Here is an 18,901-nt window from a genome sequence, read left to right on the forward strand (position 1 = left end):
ATTGCAGTGGTGCATAACAGCCCCAGTCAAGACCAGGACCCTATTGTAGGCACTGTACAAACAGAGATGGTCCCTGCCCCCAAAGCTTACATTCTAAGTAAGCCTAGCTCTTTAATCTAATTAGGCCCAATCCTGAAAATGCCTTGACATCGCTAATTCCAGCACCCTCATTGAGCCACATTCAAGTCTGTAGGACCCTGCACGGTGAGAAGGGTCTGATGTGCAGCATTAAGGTCAGTGTTGAACCATGAGTCCTTATTTAAGAATACCTGACTGAGGGCTGATCTATCCACAGACTTGTACCAAAATAACTAAATGGGGTTTGATTCACATTTTTTGTTATTTCAGTGCCAGGCTGTGCGTGGATATCACACAGTTTCATTTTAAATAGGAGTGTTCTATTCTGAAATAAGAATATCCACACCATAGACTTGTGCCAAAATAACAAATGGTGCCACTTAAAAGCACTGTAGTTCTTTTGGTGTGAGTTGTGGGTGGATAGACCAGCCCTTAATGTCTATCTAAAATATAGTTATAGTTTGGATTAAAGCTCATGACGCATGCTGGTGGGTGTAACTACTGCCCTTCATTTAAGATAGTAGAAACAGTTAAGTTTCCAATCTCTGGATTGGAAGGGACCTCAGGAGGTCATCTAGTCCAACCCCCTGCTCAAAGCAGGATCACTCCCCAATTTTTGTCCCAGATCCCTAAATGTCCCCCTCAGGGATAGAATTTACATCCCTGGGTTTTGCAGGCCAATGCTCAAACCACTGAGCTATCCCTCCCCCCTGGGTCTGGTGCTGGCTAAAAGAGGTTTAGTGCTGTGAGCAAGGAAACTATTGTTTGGTTCTTCCTCTGTTCAGAGAAATAGGACTTCGTACACTCCTTGTAAATAAACAAGATGCATCAAAAGTCCCTGACTCCATCATCAAATTTTCCTCCTAACTGGAACAACGTGCAAGACCCCATATTTTTGTGATCTAGCCTCCTTTGAAGGAAGTAGAAATGACTGAGTGATGGAATTGCTGGCATTCGCCTAAATGCTAGGACAGAGGGAGATTTCCCCTGGGGAATTCTTGTGAAGGACTTCACTCTGTGGGCACGCGCGCTGTCCTAGGGGAACAGGACCTTACATTACTATAGTAAGACTCAGAATGAGCACAGGGAAGGCTTCTCATTTAATTGAAGAGTCTATATAGTTTTGTGCTGACTAAACATTCCCAAGGTTGCCATCCTTGAGGTCAAGCAATTCCCAGCTGCTGACACACAGTAGTTAATGGGGCAGGCTCTATTTCAATAGTTGCAAAAGCCTGGCCTGTAACACAGAGAAGGCATTTCCAGACATCACATATGGGGAGAACTCTAACTCGTCCTTACCAATGGGCTGTGTCTGTTCTCCGCTGGATACTGTTATAGCAGGAATACCAGGAGAGCTGCTCCACCATCTCCTCAAAACTAGCACTGTGTGCTTCAGAGCAGGCCAGCAGCAGCAGCCGAGGAACTCAGAGGCAGGGGAGCCAGTAGCTGGGATACATAGAAAGATGAGGATTTAAATTTCCACTTCAAAAGCTGTTGTTTTCCTCTCCACATCAGGAGCCCCTCCTCTACCACACCCCCCTGCTACCACAAGGACCATGATTAATTCTGCTTCTTCAACCGTGCTCATGTGGGGCAAAACATGTGTGATACTACAGTTCAGTGCTAGCAACGTGTATGGACCCTGCATGTATGCAAAGCGGTACTGAAATACTCTCATGCTACGTGCTGGTATCCTGGAAACATGGTGACACCAGTATGGCATTTCCTTACCCCTCGGACCAGCATTGTGTGTGTGTGTGTGGGGAGAGATCTTTCTCATCTCCGCTCATATCAGCTAACTTTTTTTTTTTTAAGAGCTAGGCCTTAAAACACGAACTACAATGCTAGGAGAGCTATGCATGTTTTAGTTTGAGAGTTACATTTCGCTAAATGATGGGCACATCTATGGGAATTGGTACAAACATGTCTCAGAACTTCCTGGGCAGCAGTTTAACCATCAGCAGTTTCCTAATTAGGCTTCTGATGCTGGGAGGTGCTGGGCACCTTTATTCCAATTCAAGGTTAATCTCAAGCTAGTGACAGTCAAGGGCATGCGGCTCCCAGCCTCTTGCCGAACTGGATTGGACGTTCTGCTACGGTGAATACACTTATCTAATTTTTAAGAAGTTAACTGCTGCCCTCTGATGTTAAAGCACACACCAGTTTAGACTATTTGGGCCAGATCCTCAGCTGCTGATTTACACCAACTGATGATATTGCTATGTGTGTCCACATGAAGAAACTAAGGCTGGGTTCAACCCAAATATCTCAGAAGTAGTATTTGTTTTCCTGATCTTTTTCTAATGCCTCAGGGAGCCATTTGGGGCCATGAAAGAACATGAAGTCTGTTTTTTTCCCCCCCATGGTATTTCCATCATCCAGAAATTAAAATTCTGTGGGAAGCCCAGACCTTGGATTGCTTCAGCCACATAAATTGCTCCCTGAAGGCATTAAAAAGCATGTAAAAACATGGTCTAAACACCAATAAAATTTGGAAGTGGCTCTGTACCAGGGCCGTCACCCCACTTCAGCCCTGAAAGGGTTAAAAGCCAGCCCTTGGAGAGGGCTGGGGGTGAGAGAAAAGCTTAGGCTGATTGGGGAAACAGCCACAGCTGGCCCTATAAAAGGGCTGTGAGCCAGGTGCTCAGAGTCTCTCTTTAGCAGTGGAGAGAGAAGGATCTGGCTGCTTGGGAGAGATGGGTATCTGGTGTGGAGCAGGGCTAGGGAAAGGCTAGAGGAGTGGGGGAGCTCCAGCCTGCAGGCTTTACTAAAGGCTGGGAAAGATATTGGGGTTGCAGAGGTGCAGCTCACTGTTAGGCAAAGGCAGCAGGCCCAAACCCTCCTTGCCAATGATGACTGGATTACACACTGCAGTCTGCCCCAGTGAGCGCAGGCTAGATGGTGACTGGCAGTAGCCACTGAGGCAAGGTGGGGATAGAGGGTGGGCGTTCCCTTGGGAGGGGAGACCCAGAGACTATGGGGGTACTGCAGGGGGCAGCACCCCAAGGTAAAGGGACACCAGGGTCTGGGAGGCACATGGGGGCCAGTGCAGGTGAGACACCGGCCTGCAGAAGGTGCTCTGGAGAGCTAATTCCCAGGAGGTCCAGCAGGAGGTGCTGTGCTGGTGGGTTGTCGCATTGCTACAGGCCCCAGACTGGAACACCAAATCCACCAGTGTCATCAGCCCTGGAAACTTTGGCAGAATTTAAATCAAGATTTGGGCCTAACAGTATTAAAAACACAAAAGCTAGAATCTGCCCACCCCTCCTGGAAAAATAAGCAAAATAGATATATTTAAAAACAAACAAACAAAACAATCCAGCAACTAGACTTCCAATAGGATCTCACAGGGCACTCTACTTTGGCATTTTATTCAAAGAGTATTTCAATTAGTGGTGTAGGACAAAATGAAGGAACTGCAAGGCCATATTTTATTGATGCACATTTCTATCTTGAAACTTGCATGTTCCCAGGTGACTGCTGGCTCCTAGCAGCCATTGCATCTCTTACCTTGGATCAAGAAATCCTGTATCGAATTGTTCCCAAAGATCAGAGCTTCCAGAATAACTACGCTGGGATCTTTCATTTCCAGGTAACTCTTGCTAATCCATCAGACAGGATCAAGATGTGAGGAACAAAAGAAAGATCCAATATTTAGGTAAATGTAGCTTGTCTCATTGCTGATGACAAGTTAGATATTCAGCAATTAAGGTGTGCAAGTGAGATAGACAGGGAGGGGGAGAATAGAGGAGACTATAACAAAATGGAATTATACATACTCTGTTGGCTAGAATTCTGCTCTCTTACACCTGTGTAAACCCGGTGCTGCATCAGTGGTGGCAAGAAAGTTACTCCAGATTTATACCACTGTGATCTAGAGCAGAATGTTCTAGGTCAGGTGCCAACTTTTTCACAGTATAGGCCACATTTCATCTCCACAGGGAGATTGTCCTGTGGATTTGCCTGCCTCCCAAACTTTGTCTGGTTGTCTATCTGCCCCCTCATTTGTGATCACATAACATCCTGGTGGCAACTCCAGCAGCTACTTACACAGAGAATAAATATTAGCTAAGTACACAGGCTTACATTTCCAAAAGTGACCAGTGTTTTTGGGTGCCCCAACTTGAAGTACTTTTTAAGGGGGCCTTATTTTTTCTGTGGGTGGGTGCACAGCACTTTCTGAAAATGAAGCCTCTTCAGGGTGCCCCAAGTTAGGTACCCTAATGTACTTTTCAAAATTTAGGCCTTAATACATCCCAGCTGCCAGCCAGGTCTTTGTGAACACGAAAAGTACTCCATGGACCACACTATGAGAATGTTCTAGATGTTCCTTCCAAGGCAGCAATAACATTACCTATTATTAAACCTTCACATAGTACTTGTAAATGTACCAAAGCCTTACAGAACCTAGTAAAGCAGAGCATAGAAAACACATTGGTCTCTGTTCCAAATGATGTGCAGCGTAATATCGATGGGACAAAATGCAGATATGTTTTCAAATACGGGAGACTGAGGAGAAATCAATGGGGAGGAGCCCAGTGTCGGAAGGATTCCTCAAAGTGGGTTTTCATGAGGGATGTGAAGATGGAGAGGAGAAGATGAATGGCCAGCAAGAAGTGGGACACTGTTCCATAGCACAGGGGACAGTGAGAAGCAGAGAATGGCAGGAGGATTTTTAGCAGGAAGGTAACTGTAGCACACCACTCTAACCACCCTTTCTTTCTTTCCTTAGTTCTGGCAGTTTGGGGAGTGGGTGGATGTTATTGTTGACGACAGGCTGCCCACCAAAAATGGGCAGCTGCTCTTCCTTCACTCAGAGGAAGGCAATGAGTTCTGGAGTGCCCTGCTGGAGAAGGCCTATGCTAAGTAAGTGGGGCTAATTCTGAGAGAGGCCATAATAAGTGCAAGGAATGTGACTGTCTCAACCCATGCTGGTGCCAGGCCCAACACATTCTGCCCTAGTGTCAGTCTCTTATTCCTCCTCCTTCCTCTCTCCACACCATTTCTTGTTTCCCACAAACACTTCAGGGAGAACTGCCAATCTTCTGCCCCAAGATGTTTTATCTACTAGTTTCACAAGTAACACTTTTATGTGTACAGTAACAGATTGGGTTCTACACCATTATTTCTGTAATGCAAATGTGTGGGGGTGTGTGTGTGTGTGGAAACTGGCCGGATGCTCCTTGTTGCATCTCTGTTATCTTATTTTCTTCCCCATAGATTGAATGGATCATATGAGGCTCTCACAGGAGGCTCCAGTATAGAAGGGTTTGAGGATTTCACGGGAGGCATCGCTGAGTCTTACGATCTGAGGAAGGCCCCACCAAACCTATATCAGATCATCCAGAAGGCCCTTCAAACTGGGTCATTGGTTGGCTGCTCCATTGATGTGAGATACCATCAGTATTTTATTCTTTCACCATCAGAACTCTGATCTGTGTAGCAGGAAAAGCTCAGGTCAGCAGCAGGCATTGTTACTATGGAAGGGCCTTTTTCAATGCCCACTGAAGTCAGTGGAGACTTTCAACTGATTTCAGTGGGCTTTGGTTCAGGTCTTGAATGGGCAACCACCCATCGTGTCTCCCTGCTCAGGAAAGAGCCTAATAATTAGAGCTGGGAACTAGGAATCATATTTCTGTGTTCTATTTCTGACTTTCCTCTCATTACCATTTCATTTTACTCATCTGTAAAATAGGTTAGCACTGCCATGCCTATCTCACAGGAATTGTGAGAGGTTTTATTAATTTGGGGCTATTGAGATCCTTGGATTAAAAGAGCTAAAGATGTATAAAGTGCTATTATCAGCACAAACTTCTTAAATGTTAGGTTAATGTGACTCCCTGACTATCTCTTCAGCCCTGATGTCTGACACGGCCTCACATAGAATCATAGAATATCAGGGTTGGAAGGGACCTCAGGAGGTCATCTAGTCCAACCCCCTGCTCAAAGCAGGACCAATGCCCAACTAATCATCCCAGCCAGGGCTTTGTCAAGCCTGACCTTAAACACTTCTAAGGAAGGAGATTCCACCACCTCCCTAGGTAACGCATTCCAGTGTTTCACCACCCTCCTAGTGAAAAAGTTTTTCCTAATATCCAACCTAAACCTCCCCCACTGCAACTTGAGACCATTACTCCTTGTTCTGTCATCAGCTACCACTGAGAACAGTCTAGATCCATCCTCTTTGGAACCCCCTTTCAGGTAGTTGACAGCAGCTATCAAATCCCCCCTCATTCTTCTCTTCCGCAGACTAAACAATCCCAGTTCCCTCAGCCTCTCCTCATAAGTCATGTGTTCCAGTCCCCTAATCATTTTTGTTGCCCTCCGCTGGACTCTTTCCAATTTTTCCACATCCTTCTTGTAGTGTGGGGCCCAAAACTGGACACAGTACTCCAGATGAGGCCTCACCAATGTCGAATAGAGGGGAACGATCACGTCCCTCGATCTGCTGGCAATGCCCCTACCAAAATGCCATTGGCCTTCTTGGCAACAAGGGCACACTGTTGATTAATATCCAGCTTCTCGTCCACTGTAACCCTTAGGTCCTTTTCTGCAGAATTGCTGCCGAGCCATTCGGTCCCTAGTCTGTAGCGGTGCATGGGATTCTTCTGTCCTAAGTGCAGGACTCTGCACTTGTCCTTGTTGAACCTCATCAGATTTCTTTTGGCCCAATCCTCCAATTTGTCCAGGGCCCTCTGTATCCTATCCCTACCCTCCAGCATATCTACCTCTCCTCCCAGTTTAGTGTCATCTGCAAACTTGCTGAGGGTGCACTCCACACCATCCTCCAGATCATTTATGAAGATATTGAACAAAACTGGCCCAAGGACTGACCCGTGGGGCACTCCACTTGATACCGGCTGCCAACTAGACATGGAGCCATTGATCACTACCCGTTGAGCCCGACAATCTAGCCAACTTTCTATCCACCTTATAGTCCATTCATCTAGCCCATACTTCTTTAACTTGCTGGCAAGAATACTGTGGGAGACAGTGTCAAAAGCTTTGCTAAAGTCAAGGAACAACACGTCCACTGCTTTCCCCTCATCCACAGAGCCAGTTATCTTGTCCTAGAAGGCAATTAGATTAGTCAGGCATGACTTGCCCTTGGTGAATCCATGCTGACTGTTCCTGATCACTTTCCTCTCCTCTAAGTACTTCAGAATTGATTCCTTGAGGACCTGCTCCATGATTTTTCCAGGGACTGAGGTGAGGCTGACTGGCCTGTAGTTCCCAGGATCCTCCTTCTTCCCTTTTTTAAAGATGGGCACTACATTAGCCTTTTTCCAGTCATCCGGGACTTCCCTGGACTGCCATGAGTTTTCAAAGATAATGGCCAATGGCTCTGCAATCACATCCGCCAACTCCTTTAGCACTCTTGGATGCAGCGCATCCAGCCCCAGGGACTTGTGCTTGTCCAGCTTTTCTAAATAGTCCCGAACCACTTCTTTCTCCACAGAGAGCTGGTCACCTCCTCCCCATGCTGTGCTGCCCAATGCAGCAGTCTGGGAGCTGACCTTGTTCATGAAGACAGAGGCAAAAAAAGCATTGAGTACATTAGCTTTTTCCACATCCTTTGTCACTAGGTTGCCTCCATCATTCAGTAAGGGGCCCACACTTTCCTTGACTTTCTTCTTGTTGCTAACATACCTGAAGAAACCCTTCTTGTTACTCTTAACATCTCTTGCTAGCTGCAACTCCAGGTGTGATTTGGCCTTCCTGATTTCACTCCTGCATCCCCGAGCAATATTTTTATACTCTTCCCTGGTCATTTGTCCAATCTTCCACTTCTTGTAAGCTTTTTTGTGTTCAAGATCAGCAAGGATTTCACTGTTAAGCCAAGTTGGTCGCCTGCCATATTTACTGTTCTTTCTACACATCGGGATGGTTTGTCCCTGTAACCTCAATAAGGATTCTTTAAAATACAGCCAGCTCTCCTGGACTCCTTTCCCCCTCATGTTGTTCTCCCAGGGGATCCTGCCCATCAGTTCCCGGAGGGAGTCAAAGTCTGCTTTTCTGAAGTTCAGGGTCCGTATTCTGCTGCTCTCCTTTCTTCCTTGTGTCAGGATCCTGAACTCGACCATCTCATGGTCACTGCCTCCCAGGTTCCCATCCACTTTAGCTTCCCCTACTAATTCTTCCCAGTTTGTGAGCAGCAGGTCAAGAAGAGCTCTCCCCCTAGTTGGTTCCTCCAGCACTTGCACCAGGAAATTGTCCCCTACCCTTTCCAAAAAGTTCCGGGGTTGTCTGTGCACCGCTGTATTGCTCTCCCAGCAGATATCAGGGTGATTGAAGTCTCCCATGAGAACCAGGGCCTGCGATCTAGTAACTTCCGTGAGTTGCCAGAAGAAAGCCTCGTCCACCTCATCCCCCTGGTCCGGTGGTCTATAGCAGACTCCCACCATGACATCACCCTTGTTGCTCAACTTCTAAACTTAATCCAGAGACACTCAGGTTTTTCTGCAGTTTCATGCTTGAGCTCTGAGCAGTCATACTGCTCCCTTACATACAGTGCAACTCCCCCACCTTTTCTGCCCTGCCTGTCCTTCCTGAACAGTTTATATCCGTCCATGACAGTACTCCAGTCATGTGAGTTATCCCACCAGGTCTCTGTTATTCCAATCACATGTACCGGTGATGGCATGAGTCCATGTACTCATGAGGCATGAGTTGTGGCAATCTGCCCCAAGTCTGATTTACTTAGTGACAGCATGTCAGCTCAGACTCCTTCACGATATTTCCTCTCTGACCACATTCCTTTGACACTGGAAAAGAAACGACTAATTTGCCTGGTTCATCCAGCTTCTAAAATGCAATTCTAACTACTGTTCGGATTCAAATGCTGCCTGCCTACAGCCCCAGACACCCAAATGGGGAGAAGGTGACAGACTCAAACTCTTTGAGAATATCTTACATTCGCTCTATGGTGCCTTTCAAGTATGCTTTATTATGAGGTACTCTAGGTCAGTCATTTGAGACCCACACTCACCCTTTTCCTCACACACAACCTGGAGTTGGCTCCATTTCTCAATCCTATAAATCACCGACATCTGTAATAGGCAGTCTCAGCAGTTATAGAAAACATTAGATAGGTTAAAAGAAGCCCACATCTTTCAAATTCGTTTCTTCCTCTTGTCCCTCAATGTTTTTTTTTTAAAGTTGCACAGTAAAAAGGTCAGTGTTGTATATCTGAATCTTGGCATACTGAGCCCTTTATATTCACCAGAGGCTGAGTTTATTATTGACTTACTGGATTCTGACCAACCGAGCTGAGCTCTGGATCTGAGTTCAAATAAAAGTTTGTAACTGAAACTTTTCTCTATAATGGACTGGACCTGAATCTTTGAAATTGAGAAAATTTGGATTCATATTGCAGCTCCCCCTCATCCCAAGTCACAGATGTGTTTGGAACTGGGGTTCTGGAGCTACAAAGCAGAGCTCCAGGGTTAGGGTCCATTTCTGTTTAACACAGTTTGTATTGTTGAATTTTTTTAGAATACCATTTAGATATCTGCAACTGTATTAATCTGGTCTTTAAAACTGTGTGCGCGCGCAATATATAACAGTATTTTTATTGCCCTAGATCACCAGTGCAGCTGAAACTGAAGCTATCACAAGTAAGAAATTGGTAAAGGGACATGCTTACTCTCTCACGGGAGCAGAAGAGGTAAGCTCATACATAATGGCTAAACCTATTAGGTTTCCTATGCGTAAACCTGACCTATACAGTGTTGATGAAACTTGCCATCACACAGAATGATTTACCAGTCTAACAAACAACATAATTTTGGGTTTGTGATACTACACGGCCTTTGACAACTTGCTGATGGCTCTCTACATTTGACCCCATATGAAAATGTTGCTAATATCTTCACAGCCACAGAGACAGAGATTGACTGTAATAATTCTTTAGCTTGAAATCTCTCCCCTTGGTGATAACCTCTCAGATACCTTATTCAAACCAGTTTTCCTCAGCAAATTAGCATAGCCTGCGACCTGCATTGTACTAACTGACTATATTATAAACTCACTTAAACCTTACGTTTCACAAGCTTTCCCTACATATCACAAGCTACCGTGATTATAGAGGAGATTCTGCTAAATAACTTAGTGCAGCAGCATAATTGGTACAATCTTCTGAAATGTCACATGCTGTGGAGAATGCAGATCTTGTGCTGTGCTGCAGCTGATGCTCATCCTTGCATGTTACCCATATATTGTATGACTCACCATTAGGCCTGTAAGTAATGCTATTTTTGTAGTGCTGGGTTGGTGGTGAAGGGGAGAGTAAAATGATGATGGGGGTGGGAGATGTTTGGTGGGTTTTTTCTCTTGACATCCCACTAGAGTGCAAATTGTGGTTTTTTTTTCCCTCTAGCTGTAAAAGCGCATACTACAGGATAATGAGTAAATTAACATAATGCTCAGACTCTGCTTGCTATGGATCCTACAGGTAAACTACCGTGGGCGCCCAGAGAAGCTCGTCAGGATTAGAAATCCCTGGGGTGAAGTGGAGTGGACCGGAGCCTGGAGTGATAAGTAGGTTATTATATTCTGTGCCATCCCTCTCCTCACTGTGTTCCAATATCTTTTAAAAATTAAATTGATAATATCTGCAGTTAATAAGCCACACAGCACATTTGGAAAAGGTGTTAAATCAATTGATCTTTGTCAGAAGTAAAGCATTATTCATAAATTAGCAGTGCTGGCTATTGATCTGTTCTCATAATGGGATTTACCTCCTCCCCCCAGACAGGACTAGGGTGACCAGATGTCCCAATTTTATAGGGACAGTTCCGATTTTTGGGTCTTTTTCTTATATAGGCTCCTATTACCCCCACCCCCTCCCGATTTTTCACATTTGCTGTCTGGTCACCCTAGGCAGGGCTCTCTATTTGTGGAGAGTAGTCTGTAGTTCTTGCTGTGAACAGGACCAAGGAAGTCAGACCCATGTCATTTTGCAAGGTGACTCTCCTCATGCCTGTATCCTACTGATGCTGGTGAAATACCAGTGTAGTATTCAGTCAATTTCCATGGCTAGAAAACACAATAGGGCCAAATTGCTGTGCAACTCCATCGATGGGACTGCAAGGCCTAAGAAAGAGCAATGTTTCACTGCGGCTGGAGAAGCTCAAAAGGCTCTGTGTTCAGCTAAGCACCCAAACATTTGAATACCCATCTGAACTGCTCTGAGCTGGAAGGTGGGCTTGGTATCTCATGAGAAGTATGGTCACAATGTTTCTAAGATTTTTCTTGGGTTTGGTCAGGTTGAAAATAGCATGAACATTTCTCATGCAGGATTTTGATATATCTGCTTCTCATCCCGGCTGGCTGGAAATTATAGCATTGAGTTTGTGTGCAACTTGAGCAAAGCTTTAGGGTGAATCTTATTTGTATTGGACCTGGTTTGCTCACCCTAAAAGTAGTCTGCTTCATATAAACTAACAGGGCCATATTCTGATCTCAGTCACACCTGTTTTACTGTGGATCATCTCCACTGAAATCAATGGAGTTACTCCAGATTTTCATGGGATCAGATGAGAACCTGGCCTACTCTACAATAGTATGATAGAGATGGAATAGAAGCATTGGATACCTAGTCCTTCCCTGTGACCAGTGCAGGATTGCTCCCTGTAGTATATTTTTCTAGTGCTCTTTCTCCATTCTTGTTTTATAATGTCCCAAATAATGGAGGTTTCACCACTCTGCTTGGGAGACTTAGACATTAGAATAGATCTCACACTGAGAGAACATTTCCTGATAGTCCTAGTGATATCTGTGCATACTTGCATCTTGTAGTTATGATTAAATGTGGGGTTCATTTGCCACAAATACAGTTAAATGTAAAGCCTGATTCTTTGACCAGCTTGTCTAAATTTCCAACTGTATATAGAGTTAATTTGCATTTTGCACAGTCCTTGGAATGAGTAAAGAATCCAGTCATTGAAGGAAATATGTACTTTTATCTTCTGTAAGTATAGAAAGATTCCAACTTCCTGACATTTTTATAAAGTAAAATGTAACTACTATACTTATTGCCTCTTGTGTTTTGCCTGCAGTGCTCCAGAATGGAATTATATTGATCCCAAACAAAAACAGGCTCTGGATAAGCAAGCAGATGATGGAGAGTTTTGGTAAGAATCATTTAGTGGGATTAATCCTTAGGAAACTGTACATGGAGATGTACAGCATTGCTTTGGATGGTGGTTGAGGAAAATACCACTATCCAAAGGGTTAATAACACAGCCAGGATGTGTGAGAGAGCCTGTTGGTTATCTCCCTTCCCATTCAAATATGACCTGTATATTAGGGTTTCTATAGCATGATGAAGTGGCAAGGATGTAGCTCAGATGCTCAATATTTTGTGGCTTGGATTTGGCTAAATAGTAGTGAGGAAGTTCTAAGTAGCATCTATTTACCGGGAGTGAGTGGAAAATCCAGCCCAGTATTTGGTTACATGGATTAATATTGAATTGATCTTTGTAGAACTCTACCCTCAATTAGAATGGCAGTTGTCCTCTTTGTGCAAATGTAAATAGCTACACAAGGTGCAAGACAGTGGAGAATCAGGGACGGATCTGATTCAGATTTTCTTTGCTGTGGATTTATTCAGTGTTTATTCCACTGACAGTGATGGAGTTATGCCTGATTTATGCCAGTGGAAGTGAAATCAGAATCATTCTGAGTGCAAGGAATGGTGTCAGTCCCCATGAGTGCTTGAATATCTGTTGGCAGTGTGTCCTGCTTTCCTGGGTAGCTGGCAACATGACCTGATTATCTTCTAATGTAATAATAAGGTGAATGTTACCCAGGCTGAGCTATCAGAGGGGGGTAAGAAACATCAACAATGGAAGGATAACCAATTTATTTTTTTTTTAAATTTCTGGGACTATCTGGATGTATGGCTCATTCCCCACATAGCTGCACTGATTTCAGTGAAATTATTTGGGTACTAAAGTATGATTCAGCATGAGCAAAGGTGGCACAGTTGAGCCCTTAATGAATATTAGCCATTGAGAACTGTTGCCTTAAAGGGGTGGTTGGGGTTCCTAGAAGCCAATTTTAGTTCCAAAGTTCAATTAGACTGAATTTCAGGGAATTCTCCTGTGGTTCTGCTATTTTCTGCCCCATTAGAAAAGGGATCAGTTCACAGTGGGTCTGGCCATGTTCCAAGTTCATGAATTCACCATGGTCTCTTTGTGTTCTTTGTCAGGATGGCATTCTCAGATTTTCAAAGACAGTTTACACGGCTTGAAATCTGCAACTTGACTCCTGACACCCTGACGAATGACAAGGTTCATAAATGGGGCCTGACCTTATTCAATGGTCAGTGGAGACGGGGTTCTACCGCTGGTGGCTGCCAGAACTATCCAGGTAAAGACCCAGGTGAAACTTGTTTGTGTGGTGAAGAAATAGATACAATTTCTTCCAACACAGGTTCCATGTTGTATCACTGTTGAAGCAGCAGTGTGGGTTGTTTCATGGGGGTGTGTGTTCTGGTGTTTTTATAGTTGGATCAAAGAGGTGAAGCAAAGATCTGGACTGGTTTAGTCCGGGGTCTAGGCTCAAGGCTGAATCAGGACTGTCTGTTTGGGTTTGAAGTTGAAAACTTGCAAGTGCTCTCATGAGATTTCAGCCAAAAGTGGCAGAAATTTCATGAGATCAGCTGGTATTTGGAGATTTCCATTATCAGGACTGGCTGGGAATCTGAGATCAGTCATTTTCATGAGATTTCTGCCATCTTGGGCTGCATCAGTGCCTGATTCAGAAAATAGGTCAAGTCTCCTTTTCTCTAATTTGGAACCAGAAGCTTAGAAAGGAGTTAAGAGCCAGAAGGGTTTGGATCTGAAGTTCCTTCTCTAGGGTTTTTTACCTATTTTCTACACGTGTTGATATTAACCCAAACCTATGTGGTCTAAATCAAAACCTGATTCAGACACATTTTCTCATCAGGGTTTCTTTCCTCACTTGAGCAGTTAATTTACTGCACAGTATCTTTTCTTTATGCACTTTCCCTGCCTGTATTACTCAGGCTTCTGACTGGACTAATCACCAGTGGATTGTGGAAGCCACAATACAGTCACAATTCAACACTAAAAGACACAGAGTATCGTAATTTGGCCTTGCATTTTCAGGTCAAACCTGAAGAGAGGCCCTCTGGGATTTGGCCATATAACAACAACAAGTCTCAGCAGAGGACATTTCCTGGGACTAAATGACTACTTGGTGTTTATGGCATTGGCTCCTCCCAGCTAGTCATTACTCCCCAGGAGATGTCTTTGTAATTTGTTATTGCTTAAATAAATATACAGCACAGCTGGAAAAACATGGAACCATATAATGTAATGGAAAGGTTTGACTGAACCCCAAAGAAGGTCTTTCCAAAGTGCTGTTTCTGTACGTCTCATGAGAATGACCTCAGTGGCAGTGAAAGCAAATGCTCTTTCCTTTCATTTTCCCTTGGGATTTTTTTAGTGACATACTGGACCAATCCTCAGTTTAAAATCAAGCTGGATGAGCCCGATGATGATGATGATGAAGGAAGCACTGTGCTGGTGGGCCTTATGCAGAAGAACCGCAGGAGACAGAAGAAGATGGGGGAAGGTCTACTCAGTATTGGCTATTCTCTCTATCAGGTATAGTAAGTCCCTTTTAAGGGGTTACTCAATGCTGTGCTCTCCTCGAGATCGGCAACGCTCAGGGAGGCTTTTGACTTTTCAGCATCACCTCGGTCAGGTTTTGGTTTTGCGAGATGGTTCAAATCCTTCTCTCATTCGATCTGACCCCCGTCGCATGGGAGTGTTCAGATAAATGGTTCAGGGTTTGTACCATTCAGTTTCTAACAGAGCGCTTCAAAAGTGGAGGTGGCTAATTTATCAACAGTCTCATTCAGGTCTTTTCTCTTGCAAAGCCTAAACAGTGCTGGTTCATAATGGAAGGAGATTCCAGATAAATGGTTCAGTTTTAGGCCCATCACTAGTTCCTGCTGTTCGCTTGAATTATTTTTCTTTGAATATGCAGATTGTGTTAGCTTCACTACCTACCATAGTATTGTTCTGTTGGTTTCTGGTTTTATATAACACTTGCGTCACCACTGTCTGTGTAAACAGTTGGATAATATACTGTAGGGAACAATTCTGCAGAGGCCGGAGATGGGAGTAGGACTTTTCTGTCTCTAACTTCTGTGATGCCATGGAAACAAAACAAAAAATCTGAAATTCCAACTGATATCATAATTCATTGCTTTTCTGCAGATATGAGATCATGAAGTGTAGCATAGACTCCCATAGGCAAAGGTCTTTAATGGGAATGACTAACTTTTGCTAAAGTAGCTTGTACATTTTGGTTCCCTTATCTCCTGCACATGTGGGATAGCTTTTCTTCAGGGCTGAAAATGTGGCACTGGTACAAAATTGGCAAGGGTTTTCCCTGGTGCTAACATGTCTGTGCACACAGCTAGCTCTGTGTTTCCCATGCCATCTGTTTAATACCAGGCAACCCAATCCATTTGCATTCTAGAATTTGCACATTAAAGAATGGCTCTCTCTACTTATCTATCACCATAGACAGACCAAAACACAATCTTTCTGCCTTAGTGTATTTCTGTCTTGGGAGATCTCACTCACCTGCCCACTTAATAATCTTCTACTTGTTAGGGTAGATCTAGTAACTCTTAACAAATGAACTCTACCTTGAAAGGAAGGGCTGCTAAATCCTCTAACCTGGACGCTCATCCATGATACAAGCTACCACTGGTGCTTTCGCCTATGGATGAATATAATTTCAGCTGAGACTATGGCCAAGGAAGACCTACTCTAGTCAGGAAAATGCTGAGCAGATGTGCATAACAAGAAAAGAGAATGGGCATACTGAAGCTTACCTGCCTGGTAGAATCTTATATAAGTCATGTCACTGAAGCTAACTGAAAGACAATTACAGTAGTAATAACTCTTACAACTGAGTGCACAGGCTTATACTCTTATATGGTATGAGCCTCCAACCAATGCACTCCTATCTAAACTAGACATAAAAGACATTCTATAAGGGTATGTCTACACTACGAAATTAGGTCGAATTTATAGAAGTCGGATTTTTAGAAATCGGTTTTATATATTCGAGTGTGTGTCTCCCCACAGAAAATGCTCTAAGTGCATTATCTCGGCGGAGTGCTTCCACAGTACTGAGGCAAGCGTCGACTTCCGGAGTGTTGCACTGTGGGTGGCTATCCCACAGTTCCCGCAGTCTCCGCTGCCCATTGGAATTCTGGGTTGAGATCCCAATGCCTGATGGGGCTAAAACATTGTCACGGGTGGTTCTGGGTACATGTCGTCAGGCCCTCCCTCCGTCCGTGAAAGCAAGGGCAGACAATTGTTTCACACCTTTTTGCCTGAGTTACCTGTGCAGATGCCATACCATGGCAAGCATGGAGCCCGCTCAGCTCACTGTCACTGTATGTCTCCTGGGTGCTGGCAGATGCAGTACTACATTGCTACACAGCAGCAGCAACCCATTGCCTTGTGGCAGCAGATGGTGTAATAGGACTGGTAGCAGTCATCGTCATGTCTGAGGTGCTCCTGGTTGCCTCTGTGAGGTTGATCAGGAGCGCCTGGGCAGACATGGGCACAGGGACTAAATTTGGAGTGACTTGATCAGGTCATTCTCTTTACTCTTGCAGTCAGTCCTATTGAACCATCTTATGGTGAGCAGGCAGGTGATACGGATTGCTAGCAGTCCTATTGCATCATCTTCTGCCGAGCAGCCATGAGATGTGGATGGCATGCAGTCCTTCTGCACCGTTTGCTGCCAGCCAAAGACGGAAAAGATAGATGGAGTGTATCAAAACAAGAAATAGACCAGATTTGTTTTGTACTCATTTGCAACCCCGCCCCTCCCTGTCTAGGGGACTCATTCCTCTAGGTCACACTGCAGTCACTCACAGAGAAGGTGCAGCGAGGTAAATCTAGCCATGTATCAATCAGAGGCCAGACTAACCTCCTTGTTCCAATAAGAACAATAACTTAGGTGCACCATTTCTTATTGGAACCCTCTGTGAAGTCCTGCCTGAAATACTCCTTGATGTAAAGCCACCCCCTTTGTTGATTTTAACTCCCTGTAAGCCAACCCTGTAAGCCATGTCGTCAGTCGCCCCTCCCTCCATCAGAGCAACGGCAAACAATCGTGCATCTGAGTTGAGAGTGCTGTCCAGAGCAGTCACAATGGAGCACTCTGGGATAGCTCCCGGAGGCCAATACCATCGAATTGCGTCCACAGTACCCCAAATTCGACCCGGCAAGGCCAATTTAAGCGCTAATCCACTTGTCAGGGGTGGATTAAGGAAATTGATTTTAAGAGCCCTTTAAGTCAAAATAAAGGGCTTCATCATGTGGACGGGTGCAGGTTTACATCGATTTAACACTGCTAAATTCGACCTAAAGTCCTAGTGTAGACCAGGGCTAAGAGGCTATGGGTGAATTTTTCAAAAGCACTTATGTGACTTGAGAGCACAAGTCCCATTGAAATTTGTGCTCTCACATCACTTGGATGCTTTTGAAAATCATGTCCTATATTCATAAGTGCAAATTGCAGCAGTGCTTTTTAGCTATTTTATTAACTTATCAAGGGCTAAATTACACAGATTAAAACTGCTTTGCAAAACTATTTGCCTTCTGGCAAATATTTTAATTGCAAGTCAAAACAGATATCATCATTACATTTTTCATCAGTATTATGGTAATGGCAGGCAAATAGATTTTATGCCTGTTCTCATAAATTTTCAAAACAATTTTGAACTAAGCTCTCATTGCCTCTGAGTAAAAACAGAACATTTGGCCAAATCTTGAAATTAATTTACCTTTGGAACAGTGCTAGCACAAGTGGAAACTTTGTGCATGGACTAGAATTGCATTAAATGGTTGTAAATAGGAATGAAAGACAAACTACCTGAGTCTATAAAATGTGGCATTAGTTAACATTTCACCCAACTGACTGCAGAAGATACTAAGCAGCCTCTTTTCATTATTAACTTCTCTTTTGCAGGTCCCTGAAGAGGTACGTACATTCCACTGGAGACTTCCATCCTCCAGATGGCCACCACCTGTTTAATACAACTGCTGCTTAAAGCATGGTGCCTTCTAAACTGACTACAAACCTTCGGGAGAACTTTGACTGGGGTGTTTTTTTTTAAATCACTAAATTGATATTTGAAGACCAACACTGCACTTCTGAATTGCCATTTTAAAGGAACTGTAGGATGAGGTTTCATCCCAGTCAGATTTTGATCTCATTTACACTAGTCTAAATATGGAGTGACTCCATTGACTGCCATTGATCTTAATATAACTAAGATCAGAATTGGATCTGTGTGTCTAGTAAAGATTATGGCAGAACAAGGTCCATACTGTATTTTCCTTTCCTGCTTAGAGGAAACCCAGTTTACATTATTTAAAGAAATATCAAACTCTGTGGCTCCCTCTATCTTTGCTGGGCAGTGGCACAATGTCATCAATTTACCCAACTCTATCTCCTCAATCAAGTGTCAATGTTAAGATAAAGAGGCTTTCCATTTCTAAAACTAGGACCACAAAGGGGTGTTTAGAGCTAGATGGAGTCATGTTCATTACTATAGTGTAGCATTCTGTGCTGCCAATTTTGCTGTGGTTTTTTCATCCCCTTTGTTCTTGCCCAATAACATAATGTGCAGCTATGTACCAATTATCTGCTCTCTGTTTACAGCTTCAGACACAAAGGGAAATGGAACTTATACATTGAAAAAATGCTGGATCTGATTTCTGAATTTTTCATTGCGTGTAGTTTCGCTTCAGAA

At 44.0% G+C, this 18,901-nt stretch overlaps 1 protein-coding gene across 1 annotated transcript in view; it reads left to right on the top strand.

The window, feature by feature from the left end:
• LOC144262242 (calpain-8-like) overlaps nt 1-18,901 on the top strand; it is a 47,299-nt gene that overhangs the window by 12,234 nt on the left and 16,164 nt on the right. The window contains exons 3-11 of the mRNA XM_077811926.1: nt 3,552-3,670; nt 4,811-4,944; nt 5,299-5,467; nt 9,662-9,745; nt 10,532-10,617; nt 12,138-12,212; nt 13,292-13,452; nt 14,554-14,714; nt 18,115-18,126. Coding sequence (XP_077668052.1) covers nt 3,552-3,670; nt 4,811-4,944; nt 5,299-5,467; nt 9,662-9,745; nt 10,532-10,617; nt 12,138-12,212; nt 13,292-13,452; nt 14,554-14,714; nt 18,115-18,126 — 1,001 coding nt within the window. The remainder of the gene's footprint in view (nt 1-3,551; nt 3,671-4,810; nt 4,945-5,298; nt 5,468-9,661; nt 9,746-10,531; nt 10,618-12,137; nt 12,213-13,291; nt 13,453-14,553; nt 14,715-18,114; nt 18,127-18,901) is intronic.

Source organism: Eretmochelys imbricata, chromosome 3, assembly GCF_965152235.1.
Source record: "Eretmochelys imbricata isolate rEreImb1 chromosome 3, rEreImb1.hap1, whole genome shotgun sequence".
Lineage (NCBI taxonomy): Eukaryota > Metazoa > Chordata > Testudines > Cheloniidae > Eretmochelys > Eretmochelys imbricata.